This window comes from Sciurus vulgaris, assembly GCF_902686455.1.
Source record: "Sciurus vulgaris genome assembly, chromosome: 16".
Lineage (NCBI taxonomy): Eukaryota > Metazoa > Chordata > Mammalia > Rodentia > Sciuridae > Sciurus > Sciurus vulgaris.
The window spans coordinates 3,952,636-3,968,199 of NC_136477.1; the positions used below are offsets into that span (position 1 = coordinate 3,952,636).

At 60.8% G+C, this 15,564-nt stretch overlaps 1 protein-coding gene across 10 annotated transcripts in view; it reads right to left on the bottom strand.

Moving 5' to 3' along the window:
• Window positions 1–3,755: 3,755 nt before the first annotated feature.
• The window catches only part of RFX2 (regulatory factor X2), a 79,805-nt gene continuing 67,996 nt past the window's right edge, over window positions 3,756–15,564 (bottom strand). For 9 of the 10 annotated variants that reach the window (XM_079115308.1, XM_079115311.1, XM_079115312.1 and 6 more), the window contains 11 exons: window positions 15,267–15,386; window positions 13,365–13,480; window positions 12,493–12,611; window positions 12,183–12,295; window positions 11,595–11,749; window positions 10,144–10,241; window positions 9,179–9,328; window positions 8,252–8,460; window positions 6,236–6,389; window positions 4,980–5,022; window positions 3,756–4,553 (listed from right to left, as the gene is read on the bottom strand). In XM_079115308.1, the coding sequence (XP_078971434.1) occupies window positions 4,441–4,553; window positions 4,980–5,022; window positions 6,236–6,389; window positions 8,252–8,460; window positions 9,179–9,328; window positions 10,144–10,241; window positions 11,595–11,749; window positions 12,183–12,295; window positions 12,493–12,611; window positions 13,365–13,480; window positions 15,267–15,386 (1,390 nt within the window). In that variant the 3' untranslated portion in view covers window positions 3,756–4,440. The other variant, XM_079115316.1, reaches the window with a different exon arrangement.

Sequence of the window (15,564 nt, forward strand, 5' to 3'; positions counted from 1 at the left end):
AATTAGGGAGCGAGCAGGAAGGCGGGTGGGAAGGTCAAGGCCGTTACCTGCAGGCCTGCTGTTTTCTCCACCCCAGGTACCATGTCCACCTGCCCATTCACATGTTGAAATCCTCCTCCCCAAGGTGAGGGATTGGGAGTGGGGGGCCTTCGGGGAAGGATCAGGTCGTGAGGAATAGAATTTGTGCCTTGAGAGACCCAGGAGAGACCCCTCGCCTTTCCTCTCACCACGTGAGGATGCAGCTGGTGGAAGGCACCGCTAGTCACAGAGTCCTAGAGCTGGGTGCAGTAGCGGTGCCTGTTGTCCCAGCTGCTCAGGAGGCCAAGGCAGGAGGATGGTTGAGCCTGGGAGCTGGAGACCAGCCTGGGCAACTCCGTAAGGTTGCACCTCAAAAACAAAACAAAACAAACAAAAAAACCCAAAGCAACAGCTACAAGGCCTCCCCCAGCTCCCCCAGACCTGGACACCTTACACGGTGCGGCGATGGAAGCCAGGACGGGCCTTGGATGCAGGTGCTCAGGAGTGTGCAGCCCTTACCCAGCCTGGTCGGCTTGTGTTTTGGCTCAGGATTTAGGCGGAGACCTCACCTCACATTTAGATATCATTTCTCCATCCTCAATATGATCAGATCTTGACCATGACACGTCCAACAAATTCTCCTGATTATTTTGTAGAATACAAAACTTTGGGTTCATTTTCTCGTAATTAAGTTCAGGTCACAAATTTGGCAAGGATTACACAGAGGTGATCTGTGCCCTTTGCGAGTGCCTCCTGGCAGGCGGCACGAGTACGTCTGTAACTTAACTGACCGACTTAGGTCGCTGGCCTCAGATGGTGCCTGGCTGTTTTCAGCTGTATTGAGTATCTCTGGGGAAGATGTTTTGAGTTTGTGTAAACAAATGGGAGACATTTCTAGAGGAAAGGAAGGAAGCGAACTCTTGGCGCTGCTTTGTTGCAATTAAGTCAACCAATCATCCATGCTTCTAGACTAAACCCCACCTGTCCGGGTGAGGAAGTTGTGCTGCACAGTGACCACTAGGCGGCAGCAGAGGATAGGGATGAATTACAACCGTCGCTGGGACTCAGGCAGAGGCAACTTCCAGGAGCTGGGTATGTGAATGTGGGAATGCTTGGTTACACCTTGCTCCCTGGCTCTGAGGATGATGCTCCCAGCCTGACTGAGAGATTCATGGGCCATGAGTTTGGACACTGGTTGCAACCCTTGCAAACCACCTCTGGCAAGTGTCAGCAGAGGGGGGTTTGCTGGAAGGCTATGAGGGTGCTCGTGAGGTGGAAAGGGTAAGTGAAACACCCAGGCAGGTCCAGAGGGTCTTTGGCGCCAGAAGCATTTCATGTCACAGCTCAAAACCACGACATCTACCCTGGCGTCAGGCAGTCTCCCACCTCTGAACAAGCACCTGAGGGTCTACGTATAGAAAGCTTCATTTGGTTCACCATTGGAGAGGTTTCAGTCTGACTGGATGGCCCTATTGCTTTGGGAGAATGTGGCCAAGGAGGGAGAGGCCAGGAGCGAGCAGGGTTCCACAGTCCCCTTCCAGGCATGCCCCAGTGACCTAAAACCCCCTGCCAGGCCCCACCTCCCTCTCCCCCCAGCTGGGCACCAAACCTTTAACACAAACATGGGCCTTGGGGGACATTCCAGACCCAAACTATAGCAAAACTAAAATTTTACAAAGCCATACTTACCTTTCATGGATTTTTGTCATGGTTCATTAAAAAACCCAAAACCCTAAACTGGTTATAACCTGCCAACTACCCACTGGGCTCATAGGCACACGGCCCCTGGAGCCCTCTGGCCCGGCTCCCCTCTCCGTCCCCATGGCCACGACTCCTCCCTGCGCGTGTGCCATCTCTGCAAGCACCTAACTGGCCTCGTGCTTCCAGCTCCTCTCTGCACTCGGCCAGGACAGGACAGCTCTCAAGCCCACAGGAGCTGGCCACAGGGGAGGCCTGAGGCTGCATTCCTGTCCGCGGAGCCTGTGTGCACAATGGAGCACTGGAGGGGCATTTCCCTTGTAGGAACTGGAGAGGTCGCTGCGGGGCGGCGAGAGGGCATGGAGCATGTCAGAGGTGCCAGAGCACGCCCTTAGCACACCTGCCGGTGGAGGGTGGAGGTCTTGCCCCGTTTGCCCTGGCAGGGCCACCGCGGGCTCTCCCCTCTTCCCCCAGCAGCAACTTCCTGAGGTCTGTCTGAAGGCTACCCAGGCTATAATGGCCACTCCCGCGTCACCAGGGACCTGGGGCTCCTTCTGTCTTGACTCACCATCCTTATCGAGGACCAGTGCAGGAAGCCCAGAGCCAAGCAGTCTGAGACCTCGAGCAGGGAAGAGTGGGCCCGTGGGTTCCTGCCGGAGGCACGGGGCCAGGCAGGAACTTCCCAGGGCTGGCCTCACAATTTGGAGGGCCTTGACACACAATTAAAACTTGGGCTCCTTGTTCAAAAATGAAGAATTTCAAGGCGGTGGTGGCTGAGCACAGGCCCTGGAGTTCCCTGCCCAGGGGACTGATGGCTGTTCTAACATCACCCTTCCTGGGATGGAGGTTGGGCTGGGCCAGCATCCACCTACCTCTCTGGGGCATCTTCTCACCCATGAGCCCCACCACATGATTTCTGGCCCTGCTCTGGCCCCCCCATCAGGCTCTGTGGCCTGGGCCATTTTTGGAAACACACACACATGGGGTCTCCAGGGACCCTGAAGCTGGCCCACGGCTCACCGATGGGACCCTGAGAACCGTGAGGCTGCACTAGCGGCTGCTGCGCCGTCCACCGCCCTGTACAGCTGGAGGGTGTGTGTTCACAGGCCCGAACAGCTGACCTGGCCCTGCCGGAGCAGCACCACTTTCCTGCCCTCACCGGCTCAGCTGCCTTCCCGGGGGCCAGGGGAAGGAGAAGCAGGCAGCTGTGGCCACTCAAGCCCACGTGTGTCCTCTGCTACCTGAGGCGGGAAGGGGCTAGAGGGGCTCGTGGCTTCAATGTCCCCCTGCTCCTCCTGTGGACCCTGCAAAGGACGAGGCGGAGCCTAAGGCAGAAACCCAGTCTGTATTGGTTTCCACGGGGGAAGGACCGTGGGGTCAGTAAGTCCAGTCACCGAGCATCAGTCTCCCACAAGAGGAGATGGACACTCGAGACATTCTTCCTGTCCGGTTTCAGCGAAGTCTGGACCGCGAGGCCAGACAACACCGTGACTACCGAGGTCTTGTTCCCTCTCCTGCCCCTCTGCTCCCCGCGCCCTCGCTCCTGCTAGCCATGAGGTGAGGTTTAAAGGCCACGTGAGTTTACATTAGTACCTTCTGCGTGAATGAGAACAAAATATTTGGACTGAATATACAGCAATACACGTTCATAAGAAACCTTCTAAGAACAATTAATTAGAGCACAAAACTATTGATATAAACATTTTTCCAAAAAGAGAAACTATTGCATTTCATTGGCGGTGCTTCCTAGACAGAGATTTGGCCTGCCATTGGCTTCGGGAGGGAACTGGAGCTAGGCTGGCGAAGCCGGTAGCCATGGGTTTCCAGGCACTTAGATCCCCGTGTCTCAAGTTCAGGGCTGTGCAAGGCCGTGGTCTTCCTTTGTCCCCAGGGAAGAGGCCAGGCCGGGACCTGCCTGGCGCTGGGGTGCTCCAGAGCTGCTGAGAGGGAGGACTCTGGATCCAGTGCACGGCAGCCCTGGGAGGCTGTGGTGACAGCGACCCTGCAGGCCTTGAAACCCTGCTCCTGAGCCAGGGTTTGGTTCAGTGTTGACGGGCCCCCGACAGCCCCACATCCTTGCTGTGGTGGACCCAGCTTCTTTTGGCTTGTTTAGAGACACGAGTAGGGCAGCTTCTGGGCCTTGCTTTTTCAGTTGCAGAGCTGATACGTCCAGGGCCATGGTGACTGGCAGCCGAGGCCAGGTGGCCTCTGGCGTCAAGAAACGGGACTCCGGGGGCTGGCTGCCTCCTGCCTCAGCACAGCAGGCCAGGGCAGGAGGCCTAGGATGGCCTGTCCACACAATGCCACCAGGCGTGTGCTGAGGGGTCCCTCGCACCAATAGGCGCCTGGTGAGGGCCACTACTTCTGTTCCGAGGGGCCAAGGAGCCTGGAGCTCTGTCCCTGCCACCAGCACAGGACCCTCCCCTCTGGGCTCTGCGGGGTTTCTTCCTTTTTTTCTTTTTAAAATCATGGTCAAAACTGGCACCAGCTGAATGGAGGAGGAAACCGCGTGGGGACCAAGGGGCGCTGGCCCTCCAGTGCCGGAGGGCTGAGACGGTGGAGGCGCTGAGGGCTGGGCAGTCTCTGGCCCCGGGGGGGCGCCACCCCGGGCCTCGATCAGAGTAAGCTGGCTTCATCTAAGAGGCACTAGTGGTGCGGCCAAGCACGCCGTTCCCAGAGTGGCCGGCGGCCTCCGGGGCCTGAGGAAGGCGCTTGCGGAAGGTGCTAGATGCCCTGCAGGGAGTGGCTGGGGTCGCTGCGCTCGCGCTTCACCAGGGGTTCACCCAGGCTGTGGGCGTCGGCTTCGGCCTCGGGGCCCCGCTCGTCACCAATGTCATCTGCAGAGCCGGTGTGAGGGAGGGGCACGGGAGGAGACAGAGGCATGTGCTCACAGGGGACACACAGCAGCCTGGGAGCTGCCACCTGAGCATGCTCCACGCTGGGCATCGCCAAGTGGGGCCCCCCCACCGCGACCTCCCTGACCAGTGCCGACTGGCTGGGTCACATGGCCAGCAGGCCTGGGCCTCTGGAGCCCTGAGGCTGGGTCCCTCCCCCCCGAGAAGGAACGGGTCCAGGGCTCCTCTGTCCCCGTGGCTAAGGAGCAGGCGGCCTTGGGTTCCGTAGGATTCCCTGAGGAAAAGGCTCCCCTGACTCAGCTGGTCTGAGGGCAGCACAGGGGTCGCGCCCACTCCCCAGGTGCCACTAGCTCTCTGCATGCCCGCTCCCGGAGGTCCTCCACCTGAGGCAGGCCCAGGCACACCCACCTTTGTCCAGCAGCGTCAGCGACAGGGAGGCGAGGTCGTTGAACTGTAAGAGAAGCCCGGAGTCGGGGTTCGGGATGGTGAGCCCAGGCTACCCCGGGCAGGCCTAGTGCAGCTCTGAGCTGCTGCTGCTCCCCTTCCGGGCTGTGAGCAGCTGACACCTCCAGGCAGCACCTGGAGCAGCCGGTGGGTGAGGCACTGACTGCAAAGGCCACCAGGGACAGGGGCTGGCAATGGGAATGCCCCAGGCCAGAAGCCCTGGCAGGGGCTGGGGCCAGCCAGCAGCTCCGCCGACCCGCGCGGCTCCCTCCAGGGCCAGTGCCCTGGCCACTCGCACACACCAACGCAGCTTCCCGCGGCTTCCGGGAGAGGTGGGGGCCTGGTCGCCGCCCGAATGCATCGGCCTCTTAACTGTGAGGAAGAGCTCCCCTCTGCCCTCTGTTCTGCCCTCTCTACAAGCGTAGCTCCTTTTCTTTTTGAAACAACCCCCCAGCTGCAGCCTGAGCTAGAGATGCAAAAGAACCAAAAACAGGTGGCAGACAGCTCAGGTGTCCACTCCACAGTGAGCAGTGCACAGCATGGCCCCCCATACTTGGCGCATCGCTCGGTCAACCAGCAGGAGCCAGGCTCTGACACTCTGCAGCTGGTGGACCTTGAGGACCTGGTGCTCAGTGAGAACCAGACACAAAAGGACACAGTGACAGGAATCGTCCAGAGACAGGAAGTGGACTCAGGTGCCGGGGGCTCGGGAGAGGTGGGGTGACTGCTCCTGCTCCAGGGTGGCTTTGAGGGATGGTGTGTTCTGCAGTTAAACACTGGTGGAGGCAGCACACCGAATGCACTAAATACCACTGAACTGTGTGCACTTCAAATGGCACATTTGTGACCTCGCCCGTCATCCCAGCCACTTGGGAGGCTGAGGCGGGAGGATCACAAGTTCCAGGCCAACCTGGGCGACTTAGCGAGAGAGACCCTGTCTCAACATGAAAGGGCGGGGGATGTGGCTCAGTGGTAGAGCAATCTGAGCTCAGTTCCCAGGACCAAACAAAACAAAACAAAAAAGCGAGATTTTTATGTTGTGTGTTCTACCCTGTTTTGCAAAAGCAAAATTGGAAAAAAAAAAAAAAAGGCAGGGCATCTGCCAGGTCCCAGCGAGTCAGGCACTGCTGCAGCACCAGAGTCAGACCCTGGGCTCTGGATGCTCTGGGCCTCCTGAGGGCCTCCCCGGCCACCCGGCCCTGGGCGCCCCAGGCCCTCACCTCTCCCATAACAGCAATGGGCGTCTCTCCGGTGGCCTCGGCAACGCGGTGCTCCACCAGGTAGAACATGTACTCGTCGTAGAGCAGGCGGATGAGGTGGAAGGAGCCAAAGCTGGCGGCGCTGCGCAGGGTCAGGTCACGGATCACCATGGAGCTGGGCACAGGGGACAGAGGCCGGAGACTCTCAGGGGGACCCAGCCTCAGCCGGCTTCTCCAGGGACCCCAGAAGTTCTCAAGGTCCTGGGACATGTTGGCCTGCAGGGGTCCACCACCCGAGACCACCTGCATCGGTGACAGATGACTGGGATGGGGCTGCCCGCGGGCTCCCAGCACAAGGGGACAGGATGGGGACGGGATGGTTGCGGTAAGACCAGAGGCCACTTGAAAACAATGTGCTTGCTTCCAGCACAAGTAGTGGCCAAGAGCTGCAGGGGAGGTGAGGGTGGCGGGTGGGCGCTGGCCGCAGCTGAGGACTTGCCCTCTTGCCCATCTGCCCACCACCATTTAGGCGCTGGGGTGGAGCAGGGACAGCAGCTCTGTGCCTGCTCCCAGGAGACAGGCTTGCTCATGGAGGAGACGAGCAAGTCAGCAGACAGCAAGGCGGCAGCGAGGCGGCGCCGTGGACCAGCGCGGCCCGCGGAGTGGAGGGTGTCAGGGACATGGCATTTTATTCAGAGCTTCCTTGGCCACCTGGGCGGGGGGAGGGCGAGTGTGACAGCTTGGTGGCACTGGGCAGGGCAGGGCGGGAGGAGCCAGAGCCAGGTGGCCAGCTTGGGGGTCAGCAAGGCTTTGGGGTATTCTGTTTGCAGAGCTGGGCGCTGAGCCAGGGGTGCTCTCCTACTGAGCCGCACCCCACCCCTTTCCGTTTGCGGGAGGCAGTGTCTGGCCAAGTTGCCCAGGCATCTTCGAGTCTGCGGTCCTCCTGCCGCAGGCCCAAGTGGCTGAGGTCACGGGGTGCATCCCTGGGGGCAGCAAGCTTGCTCTGCCTATGGGCAGCTACCAACAGCTGGGCCCAGGACACCTACCCTGTTCCTGGGGATCACTGCCTCCTTGACGTGAAGCTGACCTTCCCACATACTCCTCACTCAGTGAGACCCGCGCTCCCAGGGAGTAGCGGACTGGGTCAGAGGCTGGCCCTTCCTCCAGCGGGTGCTCCTGCCCGGCCTGCACTGTGCGGCTCGCTGCCGTCCAGCCTCCAGGCTGCTCTCAGAAGCCTGGTCCAGCTCCCGCCCCTTGCCCACTCTTTTCTCTTTGGAAGCTTTTCCGACGGTCTCTTAACCTTGGGTGCTGAGGTTTCAGGGAGGGTCCCTGGGGAGCGAGGCCTTCCTCACTGTGCTGGGCACCAGGCAGTCTCTTCAGTCTGGAGACTGTGCCCTTGGGCCTGAGACACAGGTGTCCCTTCGCATCCTTGGAAAATTGCTTGCAGGCCCAGAGGACACGGACACCTGCAGATGTCCCTCACGTCACACGGGTCTTCCTGCAGACTGAATCTTCTCTCGATGACCTACGACGCCCACTCCGTGCCAACGCTGTGACAGTGGTGGTACTGCAGTGTCAGGAGAGTCATGAGAAGAAGGGTCAGCTGCTCGGCGCGGACATGGTTCTTTTCTGGGCCTTCCTATCTGTGGTGGATGCGACCCGCACCCTCGGCCTCGAACTCAAACCCACAACCGGGGGAGCGCTGAAGTTTCTTGATCATGATTTTAGTGTTTTCTTTTCCTCCATTTTCTCTCTCCTTTTAAAGATTCCTCTCGGCCAGACGTTGAACCTCCTGGATTGAGCCTTTGATCTAACCTGTTTCTTTCGTCCCACTTTTTTGTCTTATATTGGCTTCCTGCCATGGCAGTTTTGTGGGCTGGCCAGGCCAGGCTAGGGTCCTGCGTGCGGGCGTTCTGTGGAGTCACCTGTCGCAACCTGTCCAAGCCTGGGGCGGGCGTGGGGGCTGCCCCTCCTCTGTGGGGGTGGAGCGCTGGCCAGGTGGTCGAGGGAGGCTTCTCCCAGGTGGGGACAGCTTACCTGTAGAAGGACCACTTGAGCAGGAACTGCCGGGCGGCCTTGGGGAAGCTGGGGCTGCCGGCGTGCTGCCTGAGCACCTGGGTCACCACGTTGTCCAGCCAGCTGGCCCACTGGTCCAGCGAGCTCTGCTGCTGTAGGGTCAGCTTGAAATCCTGCTCCAGCCGCTGCACCACGCTCTCCTCACACTGGCACACCCACGAGGCCTGCTCCTGCAGACAGCACGGGACGGGCGCCGGCACCAACTCGGACAGGGCCGCCAGGACCCTGGCACTGTAGCCCCCAGACCCGAGCACGGCTCCGGCCGTTCTGGGCTGGCACCGGGGCCTCACACACTCAGCGCATGCCCCACCCCTGAGCTTGGCGCCCCTGCCCCTGCGTCTTCAGCCCCTGGCTTCAGTGGCAGGAGGGCCATAGCGGGGCCTGCCGGCTCCCAGGGCGCACACCGGGCCTCCTGGACCAAGGCCTGTTCGCCACCTGTTTTGCTTTCAAGTGTATGTGCGTGTGTGCATGTGCGTGTGCGTGTGTGCGTGCATTCGCTTAACAGAGAAATTCAGGGTGGAAGTGAGGTGATGCGGAGCTGCAGGCGCCACCTGCAGAGCCGTGAGGACGGCCACAGTGTGGCAGGGCCGTGAGTGTGGCCCTGCCCCAGGAGGCTGGGAGCTCCCGTATGGAAAGGCGCCTGCGAGATCATGGAATGGAGCCACCGGGGACCTTGGTGGCCTCAGCAGGCTCTGACCTGGGACCCGTTTCATGCGGCGGAAGCCTGGGTCAGGCGGGTTCGTGGTGGGCTGAAGTTGTGGGACTCCTGGTTTTCCTAGAGGTGGGAGGCCAAGGCCAGTGTGTGGGGAGGACCCTGAAGTCACGGCCTCTCTGCAATTCGGCCCCATCCTGTCCCAGATCGGGGGGAACCATGTCTGAGAAAGTCACCTGCACGTTGGCGAAGTCCACGCGGTTGAGGTCGCTGAGCATCTGGTTGATTTGGGATGTGTTCTGCAGCACGGCCCGGGCTGCCTGGGCCAGGTGGTTGAGGGATGTGTATCTCCGCAGAGTTTGGGCAAAGGCACTGACAACACCCACCTGAGAGAGGACGGTGGGGATCAGCCAGGTGCCACAGGGCTGGGGAGCTGGTGGCAGGTGGGGCTCTGCTGTTCCCTGCAGGAAGGCGGCAGGACAGAGCCATGCAGCTGAGAAGATGGCCCTGCTCTGTATAGCAAAGACCAGGAGAGCAGGCACGAGTGGAGGGGCAGCCCGGCCCGCACCGCTGGCAGCCTCACGATGGCGGAGCTGTGACCCCTTCTAGAATCCCTTTGCATGTTGGAAATGCAGATTCCTGGGCACTTCTGGGTCAGACACTTGGGGTGTGGCCTGGGAGTGCGAACTCACAACACACGCTTGGCAGCTCGCACGCTCTCTGAGGCCTGACGGCTGCAGGCCTAGCAGACCAACCCAGCAGGGGCGGCCGGAGGCCCAGCTGTTTAGAAATGCCCCCGAAGGCCACGCGGTCTTTCTCTTTTTCACACATAGGCAAAATCTCTTCCTTAAAACTTTGATTTGTGGCCAGGATGGTAACAACAGGGCGATAGTGAGGAGATGCGACCCCTCCCATGACGACCACGGACACAACCGGGTTGAAGGCTGGGCGACGCCTGTCACGGCTGCCCGGCCAGCACCCTCCAGGCTCCTGGGAGGGCCAGGTGCCCTCCTGACAGGGACAGGAAGCCGCTCACTCGGGCACCGTGGTCCACAGGTTTCTCTGCAGCTGGGTAGGGGAGCCCTCTCCCACCCCCTCGCCCCCTCCCGCACAGCACAGGGCCTGAGGGGTCTCTGGGGCCTGTGGCCACAGCTGTCCCCCCAGCCAAGGGCTGGGGGCCCAGACCCAAGCCTGGCGTTACCTTGGTCTGGATGACCTGCTGCGGGAAGTCACTCATGGCATTTGTCAACCAGCCTTCTAAGCTCTTGGCAAAATTACGAATGGCCTGTGTCAAGGTACCTGGAGACACAAGCCAGAGGTGGACAGTGAGGACTATGGGGTGCCCCCACCCGCCGGCATGCAGTGCAGGAGACCCCGCCTGTGGAGGAGAGCTGCAGAGAAGGGACACCAGGCAGCCCGAAGCCCACTGGGGTCCGGGCGCCTAGAGAAGAGGCCTGGTGAGAGCCAGGGAAGTGCCCTTTGCTGCTGCCCATCTGCCGAGGACAGTGATTCTCACTCGAGTGACTCTGCTCCAGGGGACATTGGGCAATATCTGAGGACATCTGTGACTATCGCAAAGGGGAACTCCAGGCACGGAGTGGGTGGAAGCCAGGATGGCAGCTCAGCAACCTGCAGCACCCAGGACCCCACCCTAGAGAAGGCCGGCCCTCATTGCTGACGGGGAAGTGGCTCACAACAGGAAATGGGCAAGGAGCAAAGGAAACAGGAAACGGGAGCTCTGCCCGCCTCGCCTCTCCTCTCAAGACTCAGCGCTGGGCCCTCAGGTCTCCTGGCAGAAAGCAGCCAGCAGTCGGTAGGACCCAGACTCGCCCTGTGCCAGCCGAGCATGTAAACATCGCCCTCCAGGCTCAACCTGGTGCCCTCTCAGTGCGCTGCCTCTTCCCTCGGGACCATAGGCACTTGGCCTGGGCTGGCACGACGGCCCGTTGGGTGGCAGAGGCCCTGGAGCAGGCCTACCCGCAGAGGCTCACATGCTCCTCATTGTGCCCTATCACTCTGACCCCATCCCCATGTCCTCTGGGGACACTGCGGGCAAAAGCCAGGGATCCCACAGTGCTGGGGGCAGCGGTGGGTCTCAGTGCATGCTGGGTCCCGTGTGGATCTGGCTGGGGATAGAGGGCAGTCCCCGACCCAGCAGGCTGCCAAGGCTGTGGCTGCCACCTGGGCCACTCCTTTTCCACATAGGGAATGTCCCCATTCATACAGGAAACCAAGGACTGCAGGTGCTGGCACATCCTCAGGACTAGGGGGGGGTGACAACTTTACATGGCCCTCAGTTGCTGCTCCCCCACAGCAACAGCAGAGCCATGACCAGGCTACTCTCAGAGGCCACTGGGCCACTCACATGCCCTCCAGCGAATCTTCCAGAATGCATTCAGCCTGGCCTGGCCTGCCCTGGACAGTGTCCTGACAGCTGGCAGAGCTCACTATAGCCACCAACTGACACCTTGGGTCAGAAACGAGGGCAAATTTGCAGGCAAGGAGGAGACTCCAGGGTCCCTGAGCAGTGGCTCTCCTCCAAGGCGCTGAGGGTGTGGGCCTGGAAGGGGCGGGAGGGGGCGGCACGTGTGCAGGTGACAAAGGGCAGAGAGGGGCGGCAAGGAGGCAGGCGTTGGGGGCCCGGTCTCTTACTGGGGACCGGCCTCAGCACGTCGGGGATGAGGATCTCCACCAGCGCCTGGTACAGGATGTGGTCGCAACTCCTCATCCACTTGAGGACGGGGTCATGTTTACACAGGGAGATGAGCTTGTCCTTGGGGAGGACGGTGCCTTCTGGCTGTTCGTCACTGTGGAGGGATGGATAGACAGGTGAGCCTCGTCCGGTCTGGAGGCTGCCCAGCTACAGGCAGACCAGAGCGTGAGGACCCAGCAGTGAGCGGGCACAGGCCTCTGAGGGTCGCTCCCAGGACCCAGGGCGCTGCCCTGCCCCTCAGATGCGATGTGAGAGGCCACCGTGGAGCGCCTCTGGATTTCCCCCAGTATCCACACTGTCCCCGTCACTGTCTGTGGCCCATGTGACGTGTCTCCCTGCAGCAGGGGGTCACAGACACCTCTGGAATCCTCCATTGAACAGTCTGACTTAACTACAGGAAGTCTAAAAGCTCCGTAGGCAGAGGAGGTGTCTGAGCCCCTGTTCTTGGGGAGCTGAACATTTGTGGGTCACCCACGGCCACCAGCAAACAATGGTCTGTGGGCCTATGAACGGGGATGGGCTGTCACCTGGCGGGCAGGGAGGCAGGGCCCTCGCTGGAGCAGGCTTTTGCGTTCCAGAAGGAAAGCCACAGCTTCTCGATGTAGTGGAACTGCAGGTTGGTGACAACGTCCAGGGTCGCCTAGGAGTGGAAGTGGCTGGTTGGCCCAGAGCACACGGTAAGGCCTGACTCCCTGTGTCCTGGGGCACACGGCACGCAGCCAGGACTACTGTGGGTGGGCTCAGGTCTCCTGCCGCCTCACGCCATGCCTGGCGTTCTACAAGGGACCCGAGGGCTGCGAGCCGCCCCCTCGGAAGGCTGGGGCTCGGGGCAGTCACCTCACAGTGCCGTCTGTACACCAGCTGCAGGGCCTTGATGTCATGCAGTGTGATGCTCTCCTGAAGCAGCACGCTGCCCAGGTCGGGGGCCGGGAACTCCGGGAAGACGTGGGAGACATCTGGGGAGGAGTAGGGAGGTCAGAACAGGCAACACGCAGCTGCAGAAGCCCCTGTGCCGGGGCTGCTCCTGGGCAGCATCCGGGCTCCCTCGAGTGGCTGGCGACTTCTATAAAGGTTTCGGTTTTCTCGAGTACAAAATGGGGACAGTATGGTCACATCCCAGGGATGCTAACTAAGCTCACAGATGTACCCGAGTCCCAGCTGGGCACAGAGAGAGCATGAAACCTCAATCCTCACCACTGTGGTGCAGGAAGGACGGAGCCCACGGGCACTCATGGGGCCAGCCAGGGCAGCGCATGTTGGGAGGAGGCCAAACGTGGCTGACCCGTGGTGGCCTCCTGGGTACAGACAGGCACCAGCACAATCCTGCTTGGAAACAACCTAGGAGGGTCTGTCCAGACTCAAAACAAATACAGTCCAGCTCCCTGGGAGCGGAAGGGTCTGCAGTCTGATGCCGATACTGGCACGCCTCCCAAGGGGGCCCATGCACAGGCCCGGGAGAGAGGGCGGGGCTGCCCAGGGAGGCGGGAAGAAGACCCAGGACAGAGCCGAAGCCTGTGCACCCAAGCTCAGGGTTTAAGCGACACTATCTTTTATTGACTCATTTTTCTGATGGTCACTTAATATATTAATTTATCTGGCAAAGATGATTATTTAAAAACCCCAGGGATGCTGGAAAGAAAGTCCACCTGGAACTCTCCACCTAGGGGCACAGGCCCCCACGGGCAGCGCGCCGCTGCTGCACCGCTCACCTATGTACTGCTGGTGGTGCTGGCTCTGTGCCGCCACGGCCTGCTCGGGCGTGCTGTGCAGGCTGCTGTGGGAGCTGCTATCCCCAAGGCTGTCCGTCTTCTGGGCTGGTCGGTACCTGGGCAGGGGACACAAGTGCCTCCATAAGGCCCCAGCAGCAGTGTCTGGGAAGGCCTGAGGAGCAGGGCTGGGCAGGGCTCGGTCTGGGATGTGCACGTGTGAAGAATTATTTTAGGTACTGTCAAACCACGTGACAGCAAAACACCCACGAGCAGTTTCTAAGCACAGTTCAGTGGCAGTGAGGGCTCAGGAGGCGGAGCAGCCCTTACCACTGTCTGTCTCCAGAACTTTCTCATTTCCCTGAGTGGCTCTGTCCCATTCAACACTGACTCCCGTCCCCTCCAGTCTCCTGTGCCCCCCATGGACCTCCTGAGTGAACCCTGCAGCATGTCCTTGGTGTCTGGCTCATGTCACTGCAGTGTCCTGGGGTCCATCCCTGTTGGAGCACGTGGCGGGTGCCCTTCCTTCCTAAGGCTGACTCATGCTCCGCTGTCGGGGAACAGGGTGCCCACTGACCTGCTGGGGACACTCGGGTTGTGAGCGTGCCCATCTCCCTCCCGTCTCCGTGTGTACCTGGACTCCTGGGCATCTTACTGTCATATGGCCTGGAGGAAGCGAAAGCCAGAAGGCAGAGGCGGCCTGTCCAGGCGGCACACCGAGAGATAGGACCACGGAGGGAGGTCTCCCCAGACGCTGTGCAGGGGGATATGCCGGGGAGGGCTGTGCCCAAGCTGGCTGCACCTGTTCCTAGTGGGCAGTGGGGCTGGGCCTCACGGCAGGGTGGAGGAGTGCCAGTTGGGTGTGTGTGAACCTCCTGTACAGGTGGTGGCTTCCCAGTGCCATGAACCTGTCCCATGTGTGAGCTGCTCTCGAAATGACACTTCCCAGAATGGAGAGTGGCAGGTGTCTGCCAGGGGCCAAAGCCAAACCAAAGAAGGGACAGGGCCCCTTGTGAGGGCAGGAAGGTCAGGATGGGCGAGGCCCCTTCGCCACTCTGGCTCCCGAGGGCTCAGCTGTATGCCTTGGCTGTGGGGCAGGGGCGCACTGAAGCTGCTGACAGGTGACCCTGGAGTGAAGCCCTAAACTGGGGGCCCAGGAGTGAAGGCCCAGGTCAACTCTGCCTCTCGTCACCAGTCACCAGAGCCAGCAGTCCTGTGTGGCCAAGGGTTCGCCTTAAAGGCTGGTGAAGTTTGTGACGCACACAGGACAGAGTGTTCCAGAAAAGGACCCTGCCTTTCCAGCACTGGAGGGAGCAGTGACCTGCACGGGGCAGCTCCGCTTCCGGCGGTCGGCCTGTTTGCTGCGCAGTCCTACTCCCTTAACTTCAGGGATCAGCGAAGATCTGGGGTTTCCAGACTCTGAGAGTCTGGAAAAGGCCAGACTGTGGAGACGGTTGCCTGGGGCTGGGAGGGGAGGGGACACAGAGGACAGGGAGGCTGTGACTCCCCTCCGTGGTGCTGTCATGGTGGAGACGTGGTGTCTCGCTGGACGTTCGTTCAGAACACAGCACAGCAGGGCAAGTGGGACGCGCGCTAAGGGCGCCGGTGGTGAGGACATGTCAGAGCAGGTGGTCAGTGGGCCGTGGGGGCCAAGTGGGTGCGGACTCTATTCTCCACTAAATGTAAGGCCCTGGAAACTGCTCATTGCCAGAGGCTGGCCAGGCTGCTGGACCTTGCTGGCCTCACTGCGCTGAGCTGAGCTGCGAGTCCTGGCAGCCAGGACACTGGAGCCGGTGGGCAGTAGACGTCCCTGCCTGGCCCACACGAGTGTCACCTTCAGGAAACTTCCCTCCTAACTCTCCAAGGGGACCCAGCCCTTACCCCGCAGCAGGGGACGTCACCCACCTGGGCTTCTGGTGCAGGGGCTGCTGCCGCATGGCCATGTACTGCGTGTCCTCCTGCAGCCGGTTCAGTGGGGAGTCTGGCTTGAGGCGGATGCCGTAGTAGTGGTACTTGGAGTTGCCCCTGGAGCAGACAGCCCAGGCTCAGCTCCCGCACCTCATCTTAGGCCCCCAGTTGCTTGGGACGTTCTGCACCCACCAGCCCCTCATGGGGAGTCCCTCTTTTTAAGTACAACGAAGGCTCTGAGAAGTCCTGCAGTGAGCAAACCAGGCCAGTCCCCTCCATCTGCAGGTCCCCTGCT